Raw genomic sequence first — 26,192 nt, forward strand, 5'->3', positions numbered from 1 at the left:
CCATTGAAATCAATGTGGAGCTGGACTTTAAAGCTAAGAAAAAAAATATCTCTCTCTCTTTCCCTCCTTCTCTTCCCTGGACTCCCAAACTGTTAAACTGACTCTCTCTCTCTGTCACAATACTGGCGTAGTACTGTTGGAAACCAGTGGCCAAAGGAGAATGAGCAGGAACAGCAAGCGATAGTAGAAGTTCTTGGAGTTAGCAAAGGAGTTGTAGGAAACAATCCGTATATAGGAGAGAACAGTCTGGGTAAGAATGTTCAGGAGCTGGAGACTGGAACTAGGCTAACAGCTAGACACAATACTCAAGCAATGAGTGAGAGATCCATGCGGCTTTAAGTAGGCCCAAACAGGAAACAATATGGATACCACAGGTTCAGAATCTGCCATCTTAGTCAAGGGCAACTGCAGAACACAACAGCAGACTCCATTGGTAAGGAGTGGGATTGCAGCACAATTATTAAGGTGAACAATAGCAACCACTAGTGGTCAAACTGTAAAAGGACAACAGGGATTCTGACACTCTCTCTCCTCCCCAGACTCCCAAACTGTAAAAATGACTTCCAGGAGAAGACTGTGTTCAGTTTTTCAAAAACAACATGTCAAGTATTTCAGCATTTTTTTTTCCTATTGAGATCAATGAAGCTAAGCAGCAAATTGCATAAAAACACACAAAAAACATGCAAATTTTAATGCAGGATTGGCAATCTATTGTCTCCTATCAACTGAATGAGTTTTTCCTGCAAAAAAAAAAAAATACAGTGTTTCAATATATCTTCAGACTTTTATGAGAGGTCTGAAAGAATGGGTGTTAAATCGCTTTGGTGGTTTTATGTGTGGAATTGCACAAAAAAATGCATGAAAAAGCTATGTCAAACATACACAATATGTCAAAAGTCAAAAGGTCCCAAAAAAAAAGCAACAATCAGAGCAGATTGCTACAGACTGATACAGATGCCAGCAAGAAGGATTCAGGAAAAGAGCAGTCATGGGAACATTACCTGTGGCTAAAACCTGAAATTTAATATAATCCCACACCACCTAAGCTAAACCCCTATTATACTGCTACTCTTATTAACCCTTGCTGCCCATCGTGTCTGCCTTAATGCTTTGTGAAATGCTGTGTGGAAGCTCAATGGTTAAAAATGTTTGGATCATTTGATTCAATTTGCATGGAGTGCCTGTCCGATCGAAGGGTAACCTTTGTGTCTATAACAAACTTAAAAAAAAGTTTTATTCAAGTGCCACGGCTCAATACCAAGGACAATCGCTACAAAAAGTTAATAGTACATTGCAATGTCAATAATGCTTGTAAAAAGGGTAGATATTGACTTATAGGATTGCTACGTCCAATAGGTGGAGCTAGAGTTCAAGTCCTCTTCCTCTCTGAAGAGACAATTTGCAAATTTAATATCCCAAACAGTTGCATGGCCTATAAGTCTCCTTACACTGGCATGTCGGGCATGTTACTCTCCATCCTTACACTGGCATGTCGGGCATGTCACTCTCCACAAGGAAAGATGTTACCCCTTAGATCCCTAAAGAGCAGTAGTTTTTAACCTGTTTTTTTTTGCAACCAGTATAAGACCACAACTCTATAGTCTTCTCATCGTCGCAATGACTATCATAAGCACACAAATAAAAGGGAATTCAATGACCAGGTCCAATGACTAAAAATCCTTTACCTTGATTTCAAAATTCTCGCAGAGATTCGGTATAAATATTCTCTCCTCCTCGTCCCACATTTGGCTGTCATCAGTTTCGATCTTGCCTTTTAACCTCCACCTCTGGCGGCCCAAACGTATCAACACCTAGAGAACAGCACGGAATAAGATGAACAAGGGGGGGGGATACAGATAGTATGAGGGATCTGGGTATTTACAGCCGGACTATGGCAGAAAATCGCTCCCCCATGTGTGGACTGAGAGGGCTGAAGACTGTGGGCTTGTGAGGTTAAATGTCCCTGCGGGATGGTGACTTGTGACCTTCTCCCGTCAGTGACCAGGAACTTTTATTGGTAAAACTGTGCAGTAAAACTATGGGAACTCGCTTTGCTGCTTAGGACTTTGCGAGTACAAATAACACATAAATAAGGATGAAACCTAAATTGAGCACTAAGTTATTGCAATCAATTTCTATGACATAATGAAGACTTAAAGGAATTTTCCCACTAAATACATTATCACCTATCCATAGGAAAGGCCATAACTGTAAAGCATTGCTGAAGGTTCAACCTGGGGGGGGTTGAATTGATCCTGAGAACTGGGGTCCCAAAGTCTCCTGTGTCAATGGAGTGGTAGTGTGAAAACTCGAAAAACGCCCGATATCCAGGAGAGATTGACTTGGTTTTTGTACCTTGAGAAAGGCGCTAGTCCCGCACAAAAACGCGTTGGTATTAAAAAAAAAAACGTTCCGGAATCCCAAGGCTCTTCACTCACGCAGCGCAGCCCGCCTAAACATAACAGCTTCCATTTTTGCCATTATATCCAGAAGATAGCCATTATGTCCGTCCCATAGAAGTCAATAGAGCAGTGTGCACACATGCACACTACTGCTCTATTCGCAAAGGCAACTTTTGGACCTTATCTTTGGGATTGGTGGTAGTCCCGCCAATCTCGTTTAGAGGTAATAAAATTATTTAGTGGGAAACCTTTTTAAGAGACAATAAGAGAGTACAAATATTAACCAGTTCACGACCTGGCAATTTACCCTTGTTTTTGACCAGGTACATTTTCTTGTATTTTCATACATATGTAAAAGAGCTGCAAAGTTTTTCTCATTTGGATGTTCAAATAATTTTTGCATCTTTTTTCATGATACATGGGGCTTAATTTATATGTTATTTTCATACAATGCTTTTTTTTTGCCAATATCAAGCCAAATTGATGGGAAAATAAAGGAAATATGTGTCTGTTTTTCACTTTTTTTTTACCACCAAGTACTACTTAAATACATTTTAAAATGTATTTATCCTTCTATAACAATAATTTTTATATGTTGGACGCGTTTTTTATTTTTACGGTGGTGTGGCTAGTAACAATGATTTGGATTGGCAGCGACTTTTTTCATTTATTTTTTACTTACTTTTATTTGTTTATTTTTCATTTATCTCACTTATTGTGCCCTCCATAAGGTCATAAAACGTTTGGGGGGCATTTTCAAAACTGATATACTTTTTTTCCAAGTTGATTTCCCCTGTAAATGTGGCTGGCTTATTAGCCCCAGTTACAGAGGAAATGTATCCTCCTGGCTGCATAGCAGAGCTGACTGGTTCTCCTAGTTCTCTCACTAGACACAACAATCACTTGTTCAGAATTGTATATACAACTATGGGGAAGACAAGTATAATAAACTATTTAGGTAATAAAATGTTTGCCTTTTTATGGGGAGCTCGACTGTGTTTGACAGCCAGCTCCCCATTTCCACAGCTGCACAGTTGTGCAGAACATCACTGCAGAGTAGAAAGCGGACCACCCGGATGATAATCATCTATGAGAATGAGTAGTTAAACCAACAGTTTTTGTTGGTAAAAGAAATTGCAAAGAAGTTACCAATACCAACATCACCAATGCTGTATAGACATAATACTGGTATAAAATAGGTGCAAATTCTTTGCCAAATTCATCCAGTGGATTTCTAAGGTAATTCAACATCCATAATGACGACCATAAAAGTCAATCAGAGTGCATTTACACTGACGGATTGTCATGAACTAGGAAGGCTTATTTTCCAATAATTGTGGAATTAAACAGGCACAGATCACCCAATGAATAAGAAAAATACCAGATCGCTCAGTGCGTATAGGTTGCCATGTTTTTCGGCAGTGTGAGCCCTGTTTACACGAGACGATGCAAAAAGTCTCCATGTAGCCTTAGTCCAAGTTCAGGTTTATTTTTTGACAGACAGCAAAAATTGACACATTGTCTATGATCCCACAGCTATGTGCAGTTCCCATAACATGTGCTCATAAAGCATGTAGCAGCAATGAAGAGAACTCACTGTTCCCCCGTCCATGGTCACTGAAAGTGAGCTGATGGTTGGGTCGTAATTCTCACTTTTATGGACTATGACCTCGTTCTGTTTTACCAACAATAGCAGTTTAAAAACAATATTTTCTCTGAATAGTTACTGTACCTCATAATGGTCCCCAGGGCAGAGCCGAGCGTAACCCACCAGACCTAAGGCAGGACAAGGGAAATGTCACAAATACTCAAACTTTTGGAGAAAGTGACCATTCTCAAACCATCTGTGTAGTTAGTCAAGTACTAAGAGGAATATCCACTGCACACTCAGCTGATGCAAGTAAAACAGTTTATTGAAGACAGTGCACAGCAATGATAAGTTAATGGTGCTCTTTGGGTGAGCACAAAGTGATGTTTTGGTTTAAGAAAACGTTTTCTCTCGTCTCACGCTCCCTGGTCTGATCCGTGCCGTTACCTTCTGGACTTTCAAGTTCAGTAATGTATTGCTAGGTCTTCTGCCCCAGATCCTGTCTCCAGAGAATCACTCACACGGTCATACCTTCTGTCACTTTCTCTTTCCTCGTTCTTGGATCTCGTTATCCGTTTCCTGGGTCTCCACTCACTTAAGGGGCACTCACGTCATGCGACTCTGCTTACTTATCAGACCATAGGTCTGCTTCTGCTGCAGGCTGGGCCATATCTGACCTCCTGACAGGAAACTGTCTCTATCCCTTCCCTTTTTATCCCCTCCCACTCTGGGCTAGTCCCAATCATTAATCCTAAGGTTCCTTACTGTTGGGCAAAATACAACACTGTCACTAATAACGCATGTCACAATACACATTTCTGAACATATCGCACATAAAACCATATCGCACATAAAATACATTGCAACAACGTGTCTTTCAGGGGAAACGTGGGCAACACTTCCATCTTCTTACAGATGTCTTCTGGTGCGCTATACACTGTGGTTGGCCCCATCCCTCACCCTAAGCCTCACCTGCCGTTTTAAAGACGCCAAACAGAGTCAGCTGAAAATCGCAAAAAGATTCATTTATTTTTACATAACTGTTGGGTGCGCAAAAGATGCATCTTTTTTTAAGTTAGAAAACTGCAGTAAAACCTTTGATGAAACCCCATGATATATTAGAATATTGTATTGTTTATCAGACAATAAAAGATCATTATTTACAAATTTGATGAGATACATGAGATTTATGGCCCTAATAGAGGTCAAAAGGCCTCTTCATAACCTCTTCATAAGAGTATGTCCACCCACGATGATACCCCATAAACACGGTAGAGTTGGGGTGACCATCCTTACCAAAGAAATAATCAGGATATCTAGCAAATATTTTTGTACAATTTGGTTCATTTTCAAGATAGTCTTGACGGTGTAAAATCTCTTAAAGACTGACTGTGGTTTTAATTTTTATTTTAATTTCATAAATCTATATCACACATGAAAATAAGGAATTTTGTAATATATCTTATCAGAGAAATCTGCTTATTTCTCTTCCTGGACTGATCTTTCACTCTCAATTCAAGGGTAAAACCTGTATAATCTGTCTTAAGTCAACATAGATTTTAACATTAATGAGATAGGAGATGACAGTTAGTGTTTATAAGGTTCTTTGAAGAGGGGGGAGGAGCTATATGCAGACACAGACATTCTGCTGCAAGTTCTCCTGACAGTTACATTTAAAAAAAAAGTTCAAAGTATAACTGTTGTTTCAGGAGAACTTGCAGCAGAATGTCAGTCTCTGCCTCTAGTTCCTCCCCTCTTCATAGAGCTTTATAAGCACAAACTGTCATCTCCTATCTCATTAACAGGAAATATGTCTTTACTGAATACACATTTTATTACTGAAAACGGAGTATATATATAAACAAATACAACATTTAATTACTCTTTAAAGTAGTTCTCTGCAGCTTAATTAATTCAGGACCCTAATTAAAATAGAAACAATCTATACTTCTGCAGCATTTCTGTTCCAGTGATGTCAGCACCGCTGTTTTCGGAGAGTGATGCGGCTTGTGTCACATGCAGGCTGCAGCCAATCAGCGGCCGCTCATCAGCTGCAGCCTTTATTCCTTCATCACAGCAGACATCTGTCCTGATGGAAAACTGATGAGCTCGTTGGTTGCAGCCTACACGTGACACAACAAGTCATGTCACTCTTTGGGAACAGCTGCGCTGATATCGCCGGAACGCTGGTGCAGGAGGGGATTATAGATTGTTTTCATTTTAATTGGGGTCCTGAATTTATTACGCAGAGGGTTGTTCAGTGGTCAACAACCCCTTTAAAGAATATTTAAGCTTTGCACATGTTTTTTTCCAAAATTAGCAGATCGGTTGGGGGCATCAGAGAATAAAGCTATCTATTGAATCCATGCTTCGCTCAGCGGAGCTGCGCAGTGTTCGGGGGGATATCAGGACCTGGCCCCCCATCCAAATTGCAAACAATAAAAGTACCTGTCAAATATGAAAAGCATGCTTAAAGTGTAGTTACTCTTTAACGTCACATTTCTATAGAGATGGTACCACTTTATGTTTTACCCTCATATATGGGATTTACCTTTCATCTTAATGAGGAATTCTCCCAGATGGACTTCCAGCGCTCCCTCAATCATACACATATCCTACAATGAGATAGAAGAAATATAAGGTCACATTTGTCTGGAGCCGGTGCTGTGACATCCTGACTGCGCGCTCAATATTACTCAGCCTCAAGAATTTATTATCCAAAGCTTTCAGGTCACAAACACAGATGGAGAAGTAACTTTCTATCAGATGTAGGGGAATTTAATAGGACTGGTGTTTCATACCTCAGTCTTAAACTTGGCTTAAGAGACACCAAATGCATACTCCTTTGGAATTTTGGAGCTTCTTGGGCTGTCTGAGCTAAAAAATTTAAATCTCTACCTGGTCTGATTTTGCACAAAATTTAGCACATCAATTCGTCCGCAGACTCCTGGCCTCCTCTTCTAAACACTGCCCACTTTCTTTGTCACTTTTAATAAATGCCAGGAGGACCGTAAAAACAACTAAAAGTGGGACTCTAGAAATCAGATTATCCAGAAATCAGATTATCCAGAAATCAGTGATAATCTGGAATGAAATCTGCCAGCAAGTGTTCAATTTCCCTTCAGCACCACCACAGGGGAAATGAAGCATTACACAATGTCCTTTTAAATCATTGTGATGCCTGTATAATGTGGAATGGGACCAAACCTCCAAAACATGAGACGCTCTTTGTAAACTGAAAATACATGATCCCCTCTATTAACTCATAATTACAGTACCTTCCAGTAACAAAAGAAAATTAGTTTTCTACACTAGATGGCCCCTTTACCTAAGCAGAAGGAGAAAATGAACTGTCAATCTCCCGTTAAAGAAGGATACACAGGAGAAAACGCGTGGGATGGCGCAGTTTACACATACCAGGGGTGATTGTCATGCCACTTGCATAACCGAGAAAAACAAGTTTTGATTAAAATGTTCAGCCATCCTTGAGATATTAACACTTTTCTTTTATTTACAGCTTGTTGCCTGGGAGACCGACCACTGCTGCTGTCTAGCTTGTAAGCACTGCTCAGAAACTAGCCGGGATTAGGAGGCAGCACCACGCTCCAGCGATCCTGGATAGCTTCAAAATAATTAGCAAAGACCTTAAAAGCACTGTTCATGTTCTGCTGTTTAGCAGCGGTGGTCGGTCTCCTAGGCAACAAGCTAGAAACAAAAGAAAAGTGTTAATATATCCAGAACGGCTGAAAATTTTAAGAAGCAGTAAATTGCAAATTTGCTTTTATTTACAAGCTCTATCCGACTATCCCAATTTATGAAGACGGGAATAACCCTTTAACCTGTGTCTACTCTCATCAGCAGTTTTGCTGATAGGTTCCCTTTAATGAAAACGTTTATAATACATAAGACAACCAAGGATTTTCCGGTGGACCCGAAAAATACTTCCCAAGTCATCAGTAATATATTGGAAATTATTGCAGGTTTGTAGATCCAAGTAAACTTTGTCCATATTATTCTAATATTTGGTTATTTTATATAAAAGGTTTTTTTAAAAAAAATTTCTGCCCTTTAATAGAAAGATACAGAGGTCGTGTTTAGTACAGTGAAGTCACAAGGTTTATGCAGAGATGTCACCACATTGGGAATGAAAAAGGCCAGACGGCCGATCCTATTAATATCCCAGCTGCTGGGGTCTCTCGGCTCATTTCCATCAGAATCGGCCGTACATATAGAGACAAATAACATCTGTCCTCCCTCACTCTGCACACGTGTATCTGGCATGTCCTGACTGTTTATGGACATTTTCAGCCTGTTGCACTAATGTAAGGCAGATGTCTGCTGCACTCCTGGGTAAGACAAGATATATAAGGGACTCATGAATGTCAGCCGAGCCTCTTTACATACAGATATATTATTGAGTAGTGAAGACATTGTCATCATTATCAGCCCAGGCTCCTTGTCCCCTGCAGATACGGCTTCGGAATATATTGAGGCGCCTTTAATTCTAGGTTTGGTTCCTAATGAAACAGAACTAAATTACCATATAAGATGGGTAATGCGGAAGTTAGGAAACGTAGCGTGGAAACAAAAAATCACAAAGACTTGTAAAAACAAGCACTTTTGCAATTTACTGTTTATTAAAATTTGCAGCGGCTTTTGAAATATTAATACTTTTCTTATGGTTACAGCTCGTTTACTAGGAGACCGACCACTACTGTTAACTAGCTTGTGAACACAGCTGAAACTGGCCAGGCATAGGAGGTAACGGCGTATTCCTGCAATCCAGGGCCAGCTTCAAAAGAAGGACAGAAACAGAAAATAACAGAAAAAGCTTGTAAGTAATGGTCATGTTCTGCTGTCTAGCAGCGGCGGTCGGTCTCTAAGGTAACGAGCTGTAAACAAAGGGGAAGAAAAATGTTAATATGTCAAAAACAGCTGAAAATTGTAATAAACAGTAAATGTGACAAAACCCATTTATAAAGCTGTATACAAGCAGGTCCCATGGAAGGGGCTTTCTAAAAATAAATGAAACCAAGGGTATTAGGCTTAAAGGGGTTGTCCGGCCTTAGGCTACAGACTTGTAAATCCTCACATCGCACATACTGCGTGCTGTGAGGATTCTCCGGTGCCGACACGTGATTTGCATACATGCGGTCATGTGCCGACTAGACGTGCGTGGATGGACACGTCTAGTCAGAATGTGGCTGGAAGTATGCGGTCACATGACCGCCCGCTACTGGTGTCAGCACTTGAGAATCTTCATGGCAAGCAGTGTGCGCAATGTGAGGATTCACAAGTCTGCAGTCACATAGAGTGACTACAGACATGAAGCCTAAGACCGGACAACACCTTTAAGAAGCCATATCCAACATGTACCTAATGCTGGAGTGTACAGGGAGGAGAAAAAGATAAAGTCAATCATATTGTGCACAAACCTGTGTGTTTGTCCTCTTGGGTTGTGTTCACACATTGCAGTTTTTGCCATTATTTTGGGAAAATATAGCAATATCTGTGACAAAAGCTGCTTTGGAGGTCGAAGTGGGCCCCCAACCGCACAGGTTACACCAAATTACATAGCAAAGAAAGCAGGAAAGGAAAACTGTATAAACCCCATAGGGTCATGACGTTGGTGAGGACAGGACTGCATGTGAGATCAGGTAACAGGTAACAAGGAACAGGGTATTTTAGCAGTACAGAGTATTTCAGGAAATAAGTGCTTTCTGAATGGTGTCACAACATCAAAACATATCCCACCTCAGTGCACTCCTGGAAGTTCTTGCTCAGCTCTATGAGACTTTCCCTGGATGCTTTTGTCGATGGAGATAAGGAAAATGCATGTTTCATGTTGCACGTCCCAACTCGTAGCCGCCATTGTATGCAGTAGGTTTCATACAGCTCTTCAATCTGGGAAAAATTAACTTATTCATTATATTAGTCCAGATTCTCGTTACTTCACACATAAAATGAATGTACTATTTTTTTTCTAGCTGCTGCTGTGAAGCAGAGTGTCAAAAGGTTAGAAGAATCTCAAAAGACCGAACACGTGCACAGAGAGTCGTGGTTACCTAGAAGTTCATATGTTCATTCTTTTGATCGTTTTCTGGGCACATTTTCACGAGGTTTTTGGAGCAGACCCGCTTCAGATCTGCCCTAAATATATGTGATGTGACCATACCCTTAGGCTATGTACACACTAAGGTTTTTTTTTTAGGTGGTCAAAAACAACAAACTTTCTAGTAGAAACCAATATCTTAGTGTTTTTCCTTCTTTGAGGAGTTTTTGTGGAGTTTTTGATTCCCTGCAGCGGTTGTGAAGAGTTTTTTGCAGCCTTTTGGTTTGACAGTGCCTAGTATGGAGTGAATTCCTTCAAGAGCCGCTTGAAAGAAGTGACAGCACTTTCTTTTTTTTCCCCAAGAGTTTTCAGAAAAAAAGCTAAAAAAACTTCTCATATGAACAACAAAGTGGATTTGCCATAGAAATAAATTGAAAAAATTTTCCAAGCGTTTTTGAAGCAGTTTTTGAGGAGGGTTTTGGAGAGGATTCACTTAACCCCTTCACAACCTTGCAATTTTATGTTTTTGCGTTTTCGCTTTTTTTCTCCCCTTCTTCCCTGAACCTTAACTTTTTTTTATTATTCCGTCATTATGGCTATGTGAGGGTTTGTTTTTTGCAGGACGAGTTGTACTTTTGAACGACACCAGCTGTCATGTGCCAGGAAAGATGCAGGCTCAGCGCCCGAGCCCGCATGAAAGGGAGAGAAACAATCTATGACATATCTATACATCCTGGAAAAAAAAACCTCTGTATGTACATACCCTTACAAGTACATCAGGTCACTAAATGATGAATGCTCTGGGTCATCCAGGGAGAGCACGCTAAGCTACTCCTCTGGAGAATACAGGAGCTTCCATGACTGGGGAAGCTTTTCTTTACAGAATAACGCTCTATCAGGTGCGGCCAGTTGTTAAGCTGCATTCACCAATAAACCATCTTAAAAAAAAAAGCAAAAATAAAATAAATAAAAAAATAATGACATGAAGCTGATTTTCAGCAGGTACGGAGTAAACAGAGCTGGTCTCCCATGTCTGGTTCTCATCAGTACACCTAGAGATGACAAGCTCTGCACAGAGTCAGCTCCATAGGTGAGGCCAGCACCGCATGAGAAAGGACATAATCCTCATTATGTAACATGATCGACTGTAGCACCGCAGCAGAGTCCTGGAACGTATCATCCAGAACAATGTATTTTATAATGGTCGTGTTCCGGAATCCGGCAGCGGAGAGAATATTATCTATACTGGCGACCTCCAAATTACAGGGTAACGCAGAGCTATTTCCTGCAAAATGTTGCACATTCCACACCGGCCATCGGGTGACAAGGACTTTCCTAAATGACAGTTTACTGGAGAGGAAAGCCAGCAGATAGGGCTGCAACAAATGACCGAGATAAAAGAGCTACTGTCAATCAAGGTCACAGCGCCGGACTTTCCGAAGGAGAATTGGAAATGACTAATTCAGAAGCCTTCTCTAATCCCCATAGGCTCCGGTTTGTAAGAGGAAAAACTGCAAACATTTTATGACTATTAGGGCTTGTTCACACGAGTTTTTGCAGCGGAAAAAAAACGCAGCGTCTTACATTTCTATCAAAGTGGATGGAATTTACATTGTACCCGCAAGAGAAATTGACAGGTTGCAGACAGGGTTGGACTGGCCCACCAGAGAACTGGAGAATCCTCAGGTGGGCCCTGGCTTCTCCTTCAGGAGAGTTCATAGTGCAAACCTTGCAGCTGCTATGGGGCTCTTGAGTGGGGGAGAAAGGTGGTCCCTCAGAATCAAATCCTCTGGGGGGGCCCAATGTTCTTCAGTCTGACACTGGTTGCAGATTTGAAACTCGCACCGCAGGTCAGTTTACACTGAGTAAAAAAGAAGCACAGAGGGCAGGAGATTGCTATAAATCCATCCACTTTGCTGGGTCGGTAATAGACAGGAAAATATGCAGCGTCAAAAACTCATCGTGGGCACACAGCCTTACGGTTCAAGGAAATAAGACATGTATGATATTTCAGAGATCTTTCACTTTGCTGGTATTGTAAAACGCTGCATTATTCCGAGGCAAAAACGCAACATGTGAACATGCCCTTACTATCACTTTTATAGTGGTAAAAACTGATGCTAAAATATTGATGCGTTCAATGAACCTCTTGTCTTTCAGCCTCATTTAGATGTTCGTCTTTGAAGTATGTGTTCCATCTGTGTTTTTCTTGAATGGATCACGTATCCATTACAGTCTATGGACATGTTCACATGACAGTTTTATTGTGGACCAATATCCTCATAAAAAAAAAAAACAAAGACGTTTGATTTTGATGTAATATCACCTCTTCAATAAATGGGTTCGTGATAAAAAAAGGACAGCACACGAATGCCACCTGCGTGTCATTTGTGCTGTCTCAAGGTGGCTTGGGAAAAAACGGATATCACACTGATGGTAAAAACGGACACACAGACCAAAAGTGAATGAAAATGGGATCTAGGACATTTATGAACAATTGCTGTTTCTCCACTTTTCTGGAATAAATTTGCTCCTTTTTCAGTGGCTTTAGCATTTGCACCTTATTCTCTATCAGTTTTGCGCCACTTTTTAATGGTCATTCTTTTTTAAGTCTTTTTTTTAGTTTTCCTCGACAACTTTGCTTATCTACATCTTTTAAGACAGATTCATGAAATGCGAAAAAATTCAAAATGCCAAATGTCACATTTTTGAGGCTCATCTCACTCCAGTCCATGCTGGAGTAAGGTTTCTAGAGGAGTTTTCAATTTGGTGCATATCTGCAATTTTTTTTAAAGGATTTGCAATTTTTGGTGCTAAAAAGTCACAAAAATTGGTTGAAGCAAAAAAAAAAAAAAAAAACAAATTTTGATTTTGCGCCAAATTCATGAACCATGTTGAAGAAAGTGCTGCAAAAACCATCAGCAAATACCATAAGGCAAAAAAAAGATAAAGTGACTTTAATAAATCACAAATGATGACTACTGGGCCCTTGGGGTTCAGAGTTTCACCAGCTTACAGTCTGCAGCCTCTCAGCAAACTGAGTAAGAACTGCAAAAATAGAAGACAATGTGGCAGGAATCTATGTGTCATAATAGGACGTGTATCTGAAGAATGTGTGCAGCGGCGGCGATGACATGTGTCCCCCAGATGTGGAAAAATTATGACGCCGGATCATGCGCGATGAGGCTGAGCCCCGTCACCTAAAAATATGTAAAATAATAAAAACACTTACCTTACTAATGTGAAACTCCAACTTCCTAATGTGTCTTTCAATTAACCGAATTTCCTTAAAAAGTGAAGAACGGAAGATTAGCTCAATCAGTTTGCACAGATACAACTCGATTAAGTAAGTCCTGGCAGATGTGATATGTGTCAGATTTTTAGAAGTTAGACTAGAAAACGTTGATCCCGCCAAAGATTTCTAATTGTAATTTATGTCTCATTCACACGTACGAGAAAAAAAGAGTTCTGATTATCTAGATCAGACTTTGATTAGAGTTTTTTCAGAGTGTGGTCCAATCCGAGTGTCATCCGTTTTTCTCGAAGGTGGAGAAAAAAAAAATCACCATCTTCTCCATTCTGGTAGTCTGTGAAAATCAAACTGCACTCGGATGTCATCTGAGTGCAGTCCGATTTTTTTCACGGACCCATTGACTTGCATTGCTGATTTTGATCCGACACTCTGATAGAATATCCGTGAAAACTACGGATAGCACACATAGGTGAAAATTGGAAGTGTGAATGAGCCCTTACTATAATCATCCAATAATCCAAGATTTGCTGTAAAGTGAAAAAATTGCCAAGTCCCAGATTCTGTATTAAAGGAGTTGTCCTGTGATAAAGCACCCTATGGATGGTTTTCCATATTAAGGACCCGGACATTTTTTTTTTTTCATTTTAATGCTTAGATTTTTTTCCTCCCCTTCTGCCAAGAGTCATAACTTTTATTTTTGTTTTTTTTCTGTCAATGTTAAAGTATGAGAGCTTGGGGGACGAGTTGTAGCTTTGGTTGACACCATTCACCACTTTACCATATAAAGTACTGAAAAGAAAATGTATCTGAAAATGTGCAAAAAAAATGCAATTCCATTGTTGTTTATTGGGTTTAGTTTTAACAACATTTATTGTGCCGTAAAAATTACTTGGAGACATGATTCTCCAGGTCAGTACAATTAGGCCATGGTCCCACTATCAGTATTTGGTCAGTATTCGGTCAGTATTTTTTCTCAGGAGTGGGAGCCAAAACCAGGTGAGGAACAATCAGAGAAAAGGTATAATAGAAACAAGTCACCAATTCTGCATTTATCACCCACTCCTGGTTTTGGCTCCCACTCCTAAGAAAAAATACTGACCGAATACTGATAGTGGGGCTGTGGCCTTATACCTATAATCCAGATAAGTTTAGGTTTTAAATGGTTTATATAATATTTTTTCTATAAACAAACTTTATTTTTGAATAAAAAAGTGGTTAATTCAAACTTTCTTATTTATTTATTTTTTATTTTTATTTTTTTATTACATTAGACTTATTTTTTAGTCTCCCCAGGGAATTTGCATTTGCAATTGTTGGATCACTTGTATTATATATACTGTAATACGGCATAATATCCTAAAAATAACAATCTCCTATGAAGCCCAGCCCTTGGCCTCCTGAGCCTGTTCCATACACTTGGATCCTACCTGTGACAAAAATATTCATCAAAGGTCATTAAAGGGGAGATATTCTCCACAACGTGGTAGTGTGAACTTGATGTATTTCTACTGAACATGGCATGAACAATGAGAACACTAAATCACGAATAGGACAGAAAAAGCCCAAGTTGTATCTGCAGGATGGTTGTATGTCTGTTTATAAGGCTACGTTCCCACAATGAGTTTTTAGTGAGTTTTTGACGCTGAGTATTTTTGCTGTATCGAAGATGCAGAGTATTAGGCTACGTTCCCACGATGAGTTTTTGTTGAGTTTTTGATGCTACATATTTTTGAAAAAATACACAATTGAAGAAATGCTGCAACATCAAAAACTCACCAAAAAACTCATTGTGGGAACATGGCCTAATGATTTTATTGAGCATTCCTCATACAGTATATGAATGATGAAACTAAGGAATATACGGGTTCACTGACCCTTGATGTCTTATGTAGAGATGAGCGAACCCAACTTAAAAGTTCGGGGTTCATACCGGAAAGTTAGTGTCTGGTGCTTAACGCCGGACAAGGACTTCTCCCGGGAGTCCGCTGCAATGTTCTGAGTTCCGGGGGAAGTCTGTTGCAGAGAGAGAATTTCCCAGCTCAAAAGTTTGGGTCCCCATTATTTTCAATGGGGTTCAGGTTCTGGTTCAAGTTCGGGTACAGTTCAGAACTGAACTTTGGAATTAAGTTTGGGTAGGGAATCAGAACCCAAACTTCCATGGGTCCGCTCATCCCTAGTCTTATGGTAATATGCAGAAACTGGAAGCAAAGAAAGAGGATGGAGATAATAAGGTGATAAGGACACCGCAACCATACAAGTTATTAGTTATAAGACCAAGATCACAAATAACGACTTTGATGTATTTTTTCTGTGTGGCAGTATAAACAAAATAAATGAGATTTCTAAAATCTCATTCACATGGTGCAATTTTTTCCTTCGTGTTTTGAGATGCGTCGCAGTTTTTTTTTTTAGATCCGCAGCATGTCAATTCTTTCAGCGTTTTGCCTGATTTTTTTTTACCCTTTCAATTAAGTGCATGAAAAGCGCATCAAAAATTGGGCATATTGTACACAGCTTTTTTTCCTGATAAAATTCAGCTTTTTTTCATGTGGAAAAACATGCTGTAAAGAAAAAACAGTGTGTGAACAAAGCTTCACGGGACTCATTGTAGCTAGTTAGAACTTACCTTGTCCAGGTCATAGATGTAACCCTGTAATAAAGGACGGGCAGTGAGTATCTTCATTTCACTTGTTTAACATATTGTTTTTAATGACATTTAACACTTTTTGCATAGTTAATCATTGTATCAGAAGAAGTTTTGTGTCTCAATTCCTCACAAGTCTCAAGTTCCTGCTTGAGAATGAAAATAGTTTTGCTCACAATGGGAGGATGAAAAACTTGTCCTAAAAGCTTGCAGTTCACATGGGTTCTGACTTCTGTTTATTAGAGAGTAGCAGAAGCTTTTATTATACAATTATTAGGTTTTCTTCACATATTTCTACAACATTTTTGAGTCTAGTTCTACAAAATACCTGGAAAGCTTGTGATACTGCATGTAAAATGTTTTTTTACATTGTGACCAAGATTTGACACATAAGTGGCAAAAACAAAAATCTGTGCATGTAAAGAGTTTAAAAAAAGCCAAAAAAATAACAAGCAGTTGAAAAAATAATGAAATATTAATCATATAACAGTAAAATAAGTCTCCGTGTAGTCTCTTTCAATGGCAATGCACAAGTTAAAGTGGTAGGCCCACCATAAGAACTAATAAGTTGCCGAATGATGGGACCCATATCGATAACGAGAACACCGATCTGGAGTTCCCTTCGAATGGCGCGATGGCTAAATATGGGGACCACCTATTCACTGATTGCCAGTGGGACTGACAGAGATAGTCGAGCATGATCATCAGTTTTTTAGGCAGTAAATGGAGTGGTGGTACACATGCTCAATCATAGCTTAAACGGGACTTCGGAGCCGAGTTCTTAGGATGGGTGGTGGTCCAAACTTTCAGTATGGATCTAAGATAAGGTCTTATGGTGGACCAGCTCCTTTACTCATGTAGGTGGTCTAATAGATAGTTACTGAATAATCCTCATGTAACCATAGAAGATACGTAGCTTTATGGATAACATGGTAGGACATGCTAAAGGCCTCCATACACATTAGACTAATGGTGGCCAAACCCAATGATATCGACGGGATCGGCTGATGGTCTAATGGGTATGAATTCCCCCGATAGATGATCGTAGAGGGAGTTAAGGAATTGTCTTGTCTGATTTCGGACTGCCGATCCTTCTATGCTCTAAGACAGGGTTCCCCAACTCCAGTCCTCAAGGCCCACCAACAGGTCATGTTTTCAGGATTTCCTTAGTATTACACAGGTGATAATTGCATCACCTGCACAGGCAATAATTCCATCACCTGTGCAATACTAAGGAAATCCTGAAAACATGACCTGTTGGTGGGCCTTGAGGACTGGAGTTGGGGAACCCTGCTCTAAGAGATACACCACTGCCAGAGATGTCTGATGGTGGCTTTCTCATAGATAACACAAGAGCGTTCGGCTGAACGAGCGTTCCTGTGTTGGAGAGTTGGGCGAGATAGCTGCCAGGCGAACGATCACAGAAACATTGGGTGGAGGGGTATTTATTTTGCCAGCTAAATACATCCATATCTAGAATATAGATTGGCCAAAAAGGGTATAATGCCAATTACGCCAACGTCATTTAGGGGTCTCCTCTCAGACGTATTCACATCCTTGCCACTGTTATTTAGCAACTATGGGATGGCATTCTTTGGATACTTTGCAGTAGTATTATTTAGATACTGTCTAGTATTATTTGGTCACTTTATAGCAGTATCATTCAAGCACCAAAAGACTGACTAAAACGAGAAACAAATTGTCCTGTTTGTGGCCTGATTCTGCTTTTGCAGCTCATCCTCATAAAAACTAGACCCAGCCCAAGAACAAGAGTGGTACTGTTCCTAAAAAAAAGGCAGACCATTTTTCCAAGTCTTGTACCACTTATATAATGTGGCCATTTTACGGTGGTATTATTTGGGAACCACATGGCGGTAATATATGTGCATGCTATGGTGGGATTTAGAGGGCATAGTGTGGTACTGTTATTTTGGAGATCTAAGGGGCACCTAACATAGATGACTGGAGTGTAATGTGCGGTAGGAAACTTGTGCGATAGACGGAAGACTCTTAGTTCTCAGGTAATCACATCTGAGCTGCAGCAAGGACAAAATAACAGGTAATAATGGTGTAAAGGCTTTGGATGGAGGCAGCGCTCTGGATAAATGTGCTGCTGAGAGTCCTTACCAGTCTGGAGTTTCTTTTTATGTCTTTCTGTTGGCCGGCCAGGAAATCCAGCTGCGTTTGATGTTCTTCAAGGTACTCGCTGCAAAATTAGCCAAGGGTATGCCAATTATTTTTATGCAAACCACAACACAGGTCACAGCTCTCTTTAAGGAAACAGCTGAGCTTAATGAACATGTTTTCAGATTGTAATCTCTGAGAACATTTCTTCTTTAAGCCACATGGAGAACAGCTCGAACCTCCGAGTCCTAGAACGCCTAAAATCAGAGGCCTGATCATTTCCTGTGTGACCTTGCAGATCAGCGCCATGTGGAAGCGGACCTGGGAGGTCAACATATGTAAAAAGCAATAATATGGCGACACCTAACACCCAGGTGTTTATAGGTTACAGAACGCAGCCACTCAAAGGGTACCCAGCATTTACACCCACTGGAGGAAACCAAAGATATGTACTGGAAGAAATGTACTCCAGAGCTGCACTCACTGTGTACATACATTACATTACTTATCCTGTACTGATCCTGAGTTACATCTTGTATTATACTCCAGAGCTGCACTCACTATTCTGCTGGTGGAGTCACTGTGTACATACATTACATTACATTACTTATCCTGTACTGATCCTGAGTTACATCCTGTATTATACTCTAGAGCTGCACTCACTATTCTGCTGGTGGAGTCACTGTGTACATACATTACATTACTTATCCTGTACTGATCCTGGGTTACATCCTGTATTATACCCCAGAGCTGCGCTCAGTATTCTGCTGGTGGAGTCACTGAGTACATACATTACATTCCTTATCCTGTACTGATCCTGGGTTACATCCTGTATTATACCCCAGAGCTGCGCTCAGTATTGTGCTGGTGGAGTCACTGTACACATACATTACATTACTTATCCTGTACTGATCCTGAGTTACATCCTGTATTATACTCCAGAGCTGCACTCACTATTCTGCTGGTGCAGTCACTGTACATACATTACCACCAGCAGAATAGTGAGTGCAGCTCTGGAGTATAATACAGGATGTAACTCAGGATCAGTACAGGATAAGTAATGTAATGTATGTACACAGTGACTCCACCAGCAGAATAGTGAGCACAGCTCTGGAGTATAATACAGGATGTAACCCAGGATCAGTACAGGATAAGGAATGTAATGTATGTACTCAGTGACTCCACCAGCAGAATAGTAAGTGCAGCTCTGGAGTATAATACAGGATGTAACTCAGGATCAGTACAGGATAAGTAATGTAATGTATGTACACAGTGACTCCACCAGCAGAATAGTGAGTGCAGCTCTGGAGTATAATACAGGATGTAACTCAGGATCAGTACAGGATAAGTAATGTAATGTATGTACACAGTGACTCCACCAGCAGAATAGTGAGTGCAGCTCTGGAGTATAATACAGGATGTAACTCAGGATCAGTACAGGATAAGTAATGTAATGTACGTACACAGTGACTCCACCAGCAGAATAGTGAGTGCAGCTCTGGAGTATAATACAGGATGTAACTCAGGATCAGTACAGGATAAGTAATGTAATGTATGTACACAGTGACTCCACCAGCAGAATAGTGAGTGCAGCTCTGGAGTATAATACAGGATGTAACTCAGGATCAGTACAATATAAGTAATGTACTGTAATGTGCGCAGATATTGCCCTAACATTTTATGAAGATTTACATTTTATGTAAATCAGCTTTTAAAGAAGAATTTACTTCACGACAAAAGGCAATATATAGTGATATCACATACATACTTTAATCCTTTCCTTAAAGCTTCAAATATCTTCTTGACTTGGTGAGGATGAGGGTCCAACCTGATAGATCCTTTCCTCAGTGATGGGTATAATTTCTCAGATCGTAGAGACATCTTCGATTTTACAGAGTTTTTCCGAAGGGACTGCCTGGAAAATGCAGAAAAGACAACACCAGAAGAGTTGAGTAAAGCAGGCCTGCTCCACCACTATAAATATCCTCATCTACCTGAAATATTTTATTTTGCATATTTTGGGCCTGATTCATTATTGATTTTTTCAGTTTTTCTATTTTTTGTGTTTTTCGCCTGTCTTTCATTTGTGCCTTATTCTTCTTTTTATTTGTGCCCTTTTTATTGTATATTTTAAATGTGTTCAGCTGGGGTTTTTTTATGTTTGTCATTGCGGACGGGTTTTGGGGTTTTCAGAGGTTTTCGGCTGATTCATGTATTGCAACTTTTTATAATGTAGCTTCATATTGTAGAAATATACTCCAGCCCCAAGTGGTTTTATGTATACCTGAATTTCCATACACAGAATCACAAATTTTGCCATATTTTAGCAGAACATGGGAACTTTTTGCGCTAAATAGTCTCAAAACAGGTTTGAAGACAAAAATAAAGATCATTTTTGTTTTTGCGCAAAGTTCGTTAACTGTGTGCACCATTTTGGAGAAAAAAAGAAACGTCAACGAATACGAGACAAAAAAAGAAAAGTGACTTAAAAAAAACAGCAATTGATAATTCAGGCCCTTCAATTTTTTTTCTGGAATAGTTAGGTGACAACCAATATAGTTGACATTATAGTACAGAGATTGTCAACCACATTTAGATAAAAGTCATAAGTGAAGGTTCAACCACTAGAACCCCATCAGTCCAAACAACGGGGTGATCACTCTTCATTAAAGTATGTGGTAGAACAGTGGCGTAACTTCAAGCTCGTGGGCCCTAATGCAAAAGCTCCAATGGGGCCCCCAGTTATTGCAATTCTTTAAAAGTATTGGTCTTTTTATATAAACAAAAGGGGCTTTTGGGGCCCCCTAGGCTTCAGGGCCCGGGTGCGATAGCAACCCCTGCACCTATTGTAGTTATGCCTCTGTGGAAGACATAGAAATCAAAATTTAAACACCCTTGTCTTTTTCTGTATTCCCGATTTAGTAAAAAGAATGTATTGTGGTACTTTGGGGCTGCTAGGTTTTCCAGCAGCCCCACTTCTTTTTCTAATCAGTATGATAGCCTCAAAAAAGTTGGGTGACAAATTTTTTTTATATCTTCCCATGACAGTATTTTTGGACAGCACCAGGGCCGGTGTCACCACTCGGCGCACCCGGGCAAGTGTCAGAGCCCTGGACAAATGGGGGAGCCCACTCAGTGGCGTACCGCCAATGTTGGCAGACCACATACTATGTGTCCAAGGGGCCTGGTGCCTGCACCAAGTCCCCCCACCCCCATAGTACTTTCAACTGTTTCATCATCCTGGATGCCGATACAGTTGAAAACAATGATGGGAGAGGAAGCATCCACTGATGCTCCCTCTACCATCATTCCCCCTCTGCATCTGAGCTCTGTGATGGCTCAGTGCAGACGGTGCGATGACGGCACTACAGGGCGCCCTCTGTACCGAGAAATACAGAGAGTCAGAAGACCGGAGACTACAGAGACTGGAGCAGTGGGGGAACGGGGAGAGGTGATTATCTGTTTATTTATTTCTAATGTATGGAACACTATATGGGGCCCATTATACTGTATGGAGTAATATATGAGGCTCGTTATACTGAATGGAGCAATATATGGGGGCTCATTATACTGAATGGAGCAATATATGGGGCCCATTATACAGTATGGAGCACTAAATACGACCCATTATACTGAATGGAGCAATATATGGGGCCCATTATACTGAATGGAGCAATATAGGGGGCCCATTATACTGAATGGAGCAATATATGGGGCCCATTATACTGAATGGAGGAATATATGGGGCCTATTATACTGAATGGAGGAATATATGGGGCCCGTTATACTGAATGGAGCAATATATGGGGGCCACTATACTGTATGGAGTAATATATGGGGCCCATTATACTGAATGGAGCAATATATGGGGGCCATTATACTGTATGGAGTAATATATGGGGGCCATTATACTGTATGGAGTAATATATGGGGCCCATTATACAGTATAGAGCAATATATGGGGCCCATTATACTGAATGGAGGAATATATAATGGCCATTATACAGTATGGAGTAATATATGGGGGCCATTATACTGTATGGAGTAATATATGGGGTCCATTATACTCAATGGAGCAATATATGGGGGCCATTATACTGAATGGAGCAATATATGGGGCCCATTATACTGAATGGAGGAATATATGAGGGCCATTATACAGTATGGAGTAATATATGGGGCCCATTATGCTGAATGGAGCAATATATGGGGCTAATTATATTGTATGGAGGAATATATGAGGGTCATTATACTGTATGGAGTAATATATGGGGCCCATTATGCTGAATGGAGGAATATATGGGGCCCATTATGCTGAATGGAGCAATATATGGGGCCCAGTATACTGAACAGAGGAATATATGGGGGCCATTATACTGTATGGAGTAATATATGGGGCCCATTATATTGAATGGAGAAATATATGGGGGCCATTATACTGAATGGAGAAATATATGTGGCCCAGTATACTGAATGGAGGAATATATGGGAGCCATTATACTGTATGGAGCACTATATGGCCATCATGAATCGTGGTATGTGTTAAAGGGGCCCACTGAAACTTTGTCGACCGGGGCCCACGAAAACCTGGAGCCGGCCCTGCTTGGAGCAATGTTATTCAAAGGGGCTATACAGATGGTCGCTTTCATTACATGGACCCAATGTCTGTGTGAAAAAAATTGCAGCGTGCAGTATTATTTTCCGTATTTTTATTTATTTCTAATGTATGGAACACTATATGGGGCCCATTATACTGAATGGAGGAATATATGGGGCCCGTAATACTGAATGGAGCAATATATGGGGCCCATTATACTGAATGGAGCAATATAGGGGGCCCATTATACTGAATGGAGCAATATAGGGGGCCCATTATACTGAATGGAGCAATATAGGGGGCCCATTATACTGAATGGAGGAATATATGGGGCTCGTTATACTGAATGGAGCAATATATGGGGGCTCGTTATACTGAATGGAGCAATATATGGGGGCTCATTATACTGAATGGAGCAATATATGGGGCCCATTATACAGTATGGAGCACTAAATACGACCCATTATACTAAATGGAGCAATATATGGGGCCCATTATACTGAATGGAGCAATATAGGGGGCCCATTATACTGAATGGAGCAATATATGGGGCCCATTATACTGAATGGAGGAATATATGGGGCCTATTATACTGAATGGAGGAATATATGGGGGCCTTTATACTGTATGGTGTAATGTATGGGGGCCATTATACTGAATGGAGCAATATATGGGGGCCACTATACTGTATGGAGTAATATATTAGGCCCATTATACTGAATGGAGCAATATATGGGGGCCATTATACTGTATGGAGTAATATATGGGGGCCATTATACTCAATGGAGCAATATATGGGGGCCATTATACTGAATGGAGCAATATATGGGGCCCATTATACTGAATGGGGGAATATATGAGGGCCATTATACAGTATGGAGTAATATATGGGGCCCATTATGCTGAATGGAGCAATATATGGGGCTAATTATATTGTATGGAGGAATATATGAGGGTCATTATACTGTATGGAGTAATATATGGGGCCCATTATGCTGAATGGAGGAATATATGGGAGCCATTATACTGTATGGAGTAATATATGGGGCCCATTATATTGAATGGAGAAATATATGGGGGCCATTATACTGAATGGAGAAATATATGTGGCCCAGTATACTGAATGGAGGAATATATGGAAGCCATTATACTGTATGGAGCACTATATGGCCATCATGAATCGTGGTATGTGTTAAAGGGGCCCACTGAAACTTTGTCGACCGGGGCCCACGAAAACCTGGAGCCGGCCCTGCTTGGAGCAATGTTATTCAAAGGGGCTATACAGATGGCCGTTTTCATTACATGGACCCAATGTCTGCGTGAAAAAAATTGCAGCGTGCAGTATTATTTTCCGTATTTTTGATTAGACTCCACTATTCATGTCTATGGATGCGCAAAAAAAAGCGGATCCCATACGGATCAACCGTATAACAACATCTGATTTTTAGGAAACTGTTTTTGATCTTATAAATTTTATTCTCTGCTGATGTATAAAAACAGATGCCATATGGACGAAAAAATGTTTTATATGGATGAAAATTGGACAATGTTTGTGAGCCTGAAGCCGATATTAATGGCATCAAGGCATCTAGACAGAAGAGGAAGATCTTTCTATTATAGGGAAAATCTTTTTAATGTGTTAAGTAAAGTGAATTCCAAAAAAACAAAATGTATATTTTCCGCACATGAATCCATCAGCCGTCTCCCGGTAGCCTCGCAGACTATGTGGAAGGTGATCTGGTTTCTATCTCACTCACAGTCACCTGAAGTTTGCAATGACATCTGTTATCCAGCCTGAAGATTCAGTTACATTATTCCTTACTGCAGCTTCCAGGGACCTTCTCGTACATCATTTCCTAAACGTTTGCTAGACGGCAGACGTATTGATTTTACAGGCTTCCTGCACGGAGTCCGATGCCATATTTCAGTATCTATTGCACTTACACTAAATTAGAGGATATATCGGCACTGATTTCTGCGAGAGCCGTAGCCATAATACTGCTGCACTGTATCCCCAGGTGGCCTGGGATAATACTGCGCTGAGGTCTCCTGCGAACACCTGGGCAGAGAGGGGATTTAAAATACCTTGTAAAAGGTGATCTCCGTGTCAATCAGAAGTGTCTGGAACTAGGAAAACAATCTGCAAAAGGAGACTTTACAGGGCTGAAGCTTCATCAATCAGGGCAAGTTATAGGAAGATCAGGTCTACTGGCCCCATAAACCCATTACACGAGCTCTAATGGGTTCCAGACTGTTGTATTGACATTACTATTACAGAGGAAGGCTTCCTAGGCTGCAATTCACATTTCATTACTTACGAGGTCTTTCGGACTTGTAATGTACTAAATCCAGCAAAGGATCGGCTCCTACCGACCGCGGCGAGACCATCACTGGGAGAACTGAACTTCAATTTCACCGACATATTGGCTAAAAAAAATAAAGAGAAGAAACAAAATAATCATTGGTAACAATTCATAAGTCCTGCTTCCCAATGTAGATCCCTGAACATTAGGCAACCTAAATGATCTATCTAGTGAATGCCAAACTGCCCAACACCCCCTACCCATTCAAATCTGATGTGCCAATGGGGGCAAAGGTAGCAAAACTGAACTGCATTCTACTTGGTGGTCACCTTGAAGGGGTTAACAGGGGATAACTTTCCTAATCGTTTCCCTCCACTGAGACCCCCACCTATTCTGAACCCCAGTTCTAGGGTTTGGTGGTGGTCCCAGCAGTTGGGAGGTTATCCCCTATCCTATTGATAGGTGATAAGTTCCAAACTTTTTACAACCCCTCTAAGGAGAATTGTTACTCCTTTGATCATCCATTGAAGGTCTCTCAACCAGCCAACCATTCTCCTATTTTGCACTGATGACTTACAGCAACCCCAAAACAGCTATATGCACATGAAGATCTTTTTGGAGAAGATTGTGGCATGGCTTTATACCTTTAGGCTTTGTTTTCATCCCGTTTTATCCCATGTCCAGTGGCTCTATTGGGGCTTATGTCTGAAACCCTGGAAAAATGGATTTGGACATATGCGCTTACGGGGCTATTGACTGTAATGACTGAGTCACTGTGTGCTCTGTCGGACATTATTTTCGGTTGTATATGTCTACCTGAAGTGGGCTCCAAAACATAGTCGACTACGTGATGGTGCCCAGCTCAACTAGGCATATAAGGCAGAAACTGATGTTCAACAGAGCACACAGTGACTCCGTCATTACAGTCAATGGCCCCATCAGCGCATATGTCCAAATCCATTTTTCCAGGTCTTCAGGCATAAGCCCTGACTGAGCCACTGAACATATGATAAAGCACAATATGAACATAGCCTGAGTCATTTTGCAAAGATTTGTAAGGGGTTCATATTGACTTCTAGAATGGCTATTCAGAGGAGTATTTCTGCACAACATTCAAAATCATGCCATTCGCTTCGTAGTCCTACGAGCTATGTGGTATCGCAATTGGTTTTGGTGCTCTGCTGAACAGTATGGAATCATACATAAGAAAAAAGAAAAGCGGCATTCAC

The 26,192-nt window shown here is 40.5% G+C and overlaps 1 protein-coding gene across 2 annotated transcripts in view; it reads right to left on the minus strand.

Annotated features, from left to right (window-relative positions):
• RIPOR3 (RIPOR family member 3) overlaps nt 1–26,192 on the minus strand; it is a 151,124-nt gene that overhangs the window by 51,321 nt on the left and 73,611 nt on the right. Inside the window, exons 2-10 of one of the 2 annotated variants that reach the window (XM_073682709.1) lie at nt 24,979–25,087; nt 19,832–19,978; nt 18,067–18,145; nt 15,922–15,945; nt 13,275–13,328; nt 9,745–9,894; nt 6,542–6,605; nt 4,135–4,178; nt 1,686–1,811 (exon numbers count right to left, since the gene is read on the minus strand). In XM_073682709.1, coding sequence (XP_073538810.1) covers nt 1,686–1,811; nt 4,135–4,178; nt 6,542–6,605; nt 9,745–9,894; nt 13,275–13,328; nt 15,922–15,945; nt 18,067–18,145; nt 19,832–19,978; nt 24,979–25,082 — 792 coding nt within the window. In that variant the 5' untranslated portion in view covers nt 25,083–25,087. Of the gene's footprint in view, nt 1–1,685; nt 1,812–4,134; nt 4,179–6,541; nt 6,606–9,744; nt 9,895–13,274; nt 13,329–15,921; nt 15,946–18,066; nt 18,146–19,831; nt 19,979–24,978; nt 25,088–26,192 lie in introns of those variants that run through there. The other variant, XM_073682710.1, reaches the window with a different exon arrangement.

Source organism: Phyllobates terribilis, unplaced genomic scaffold (assembly GCF_046119375.1).
Source record: "Phyllobates terribilis strain yellow unplaced genomic scaffold, ASM4611937v1 Scaffold_5__5_contigs__length_657084704, whole genome shotgun sequence".
NCBI lineage: Eukaryota > Metazoa > Chordata > Amphibia > Anura > Dendrobatidae > Phyllobates > Phyllobates terribilis.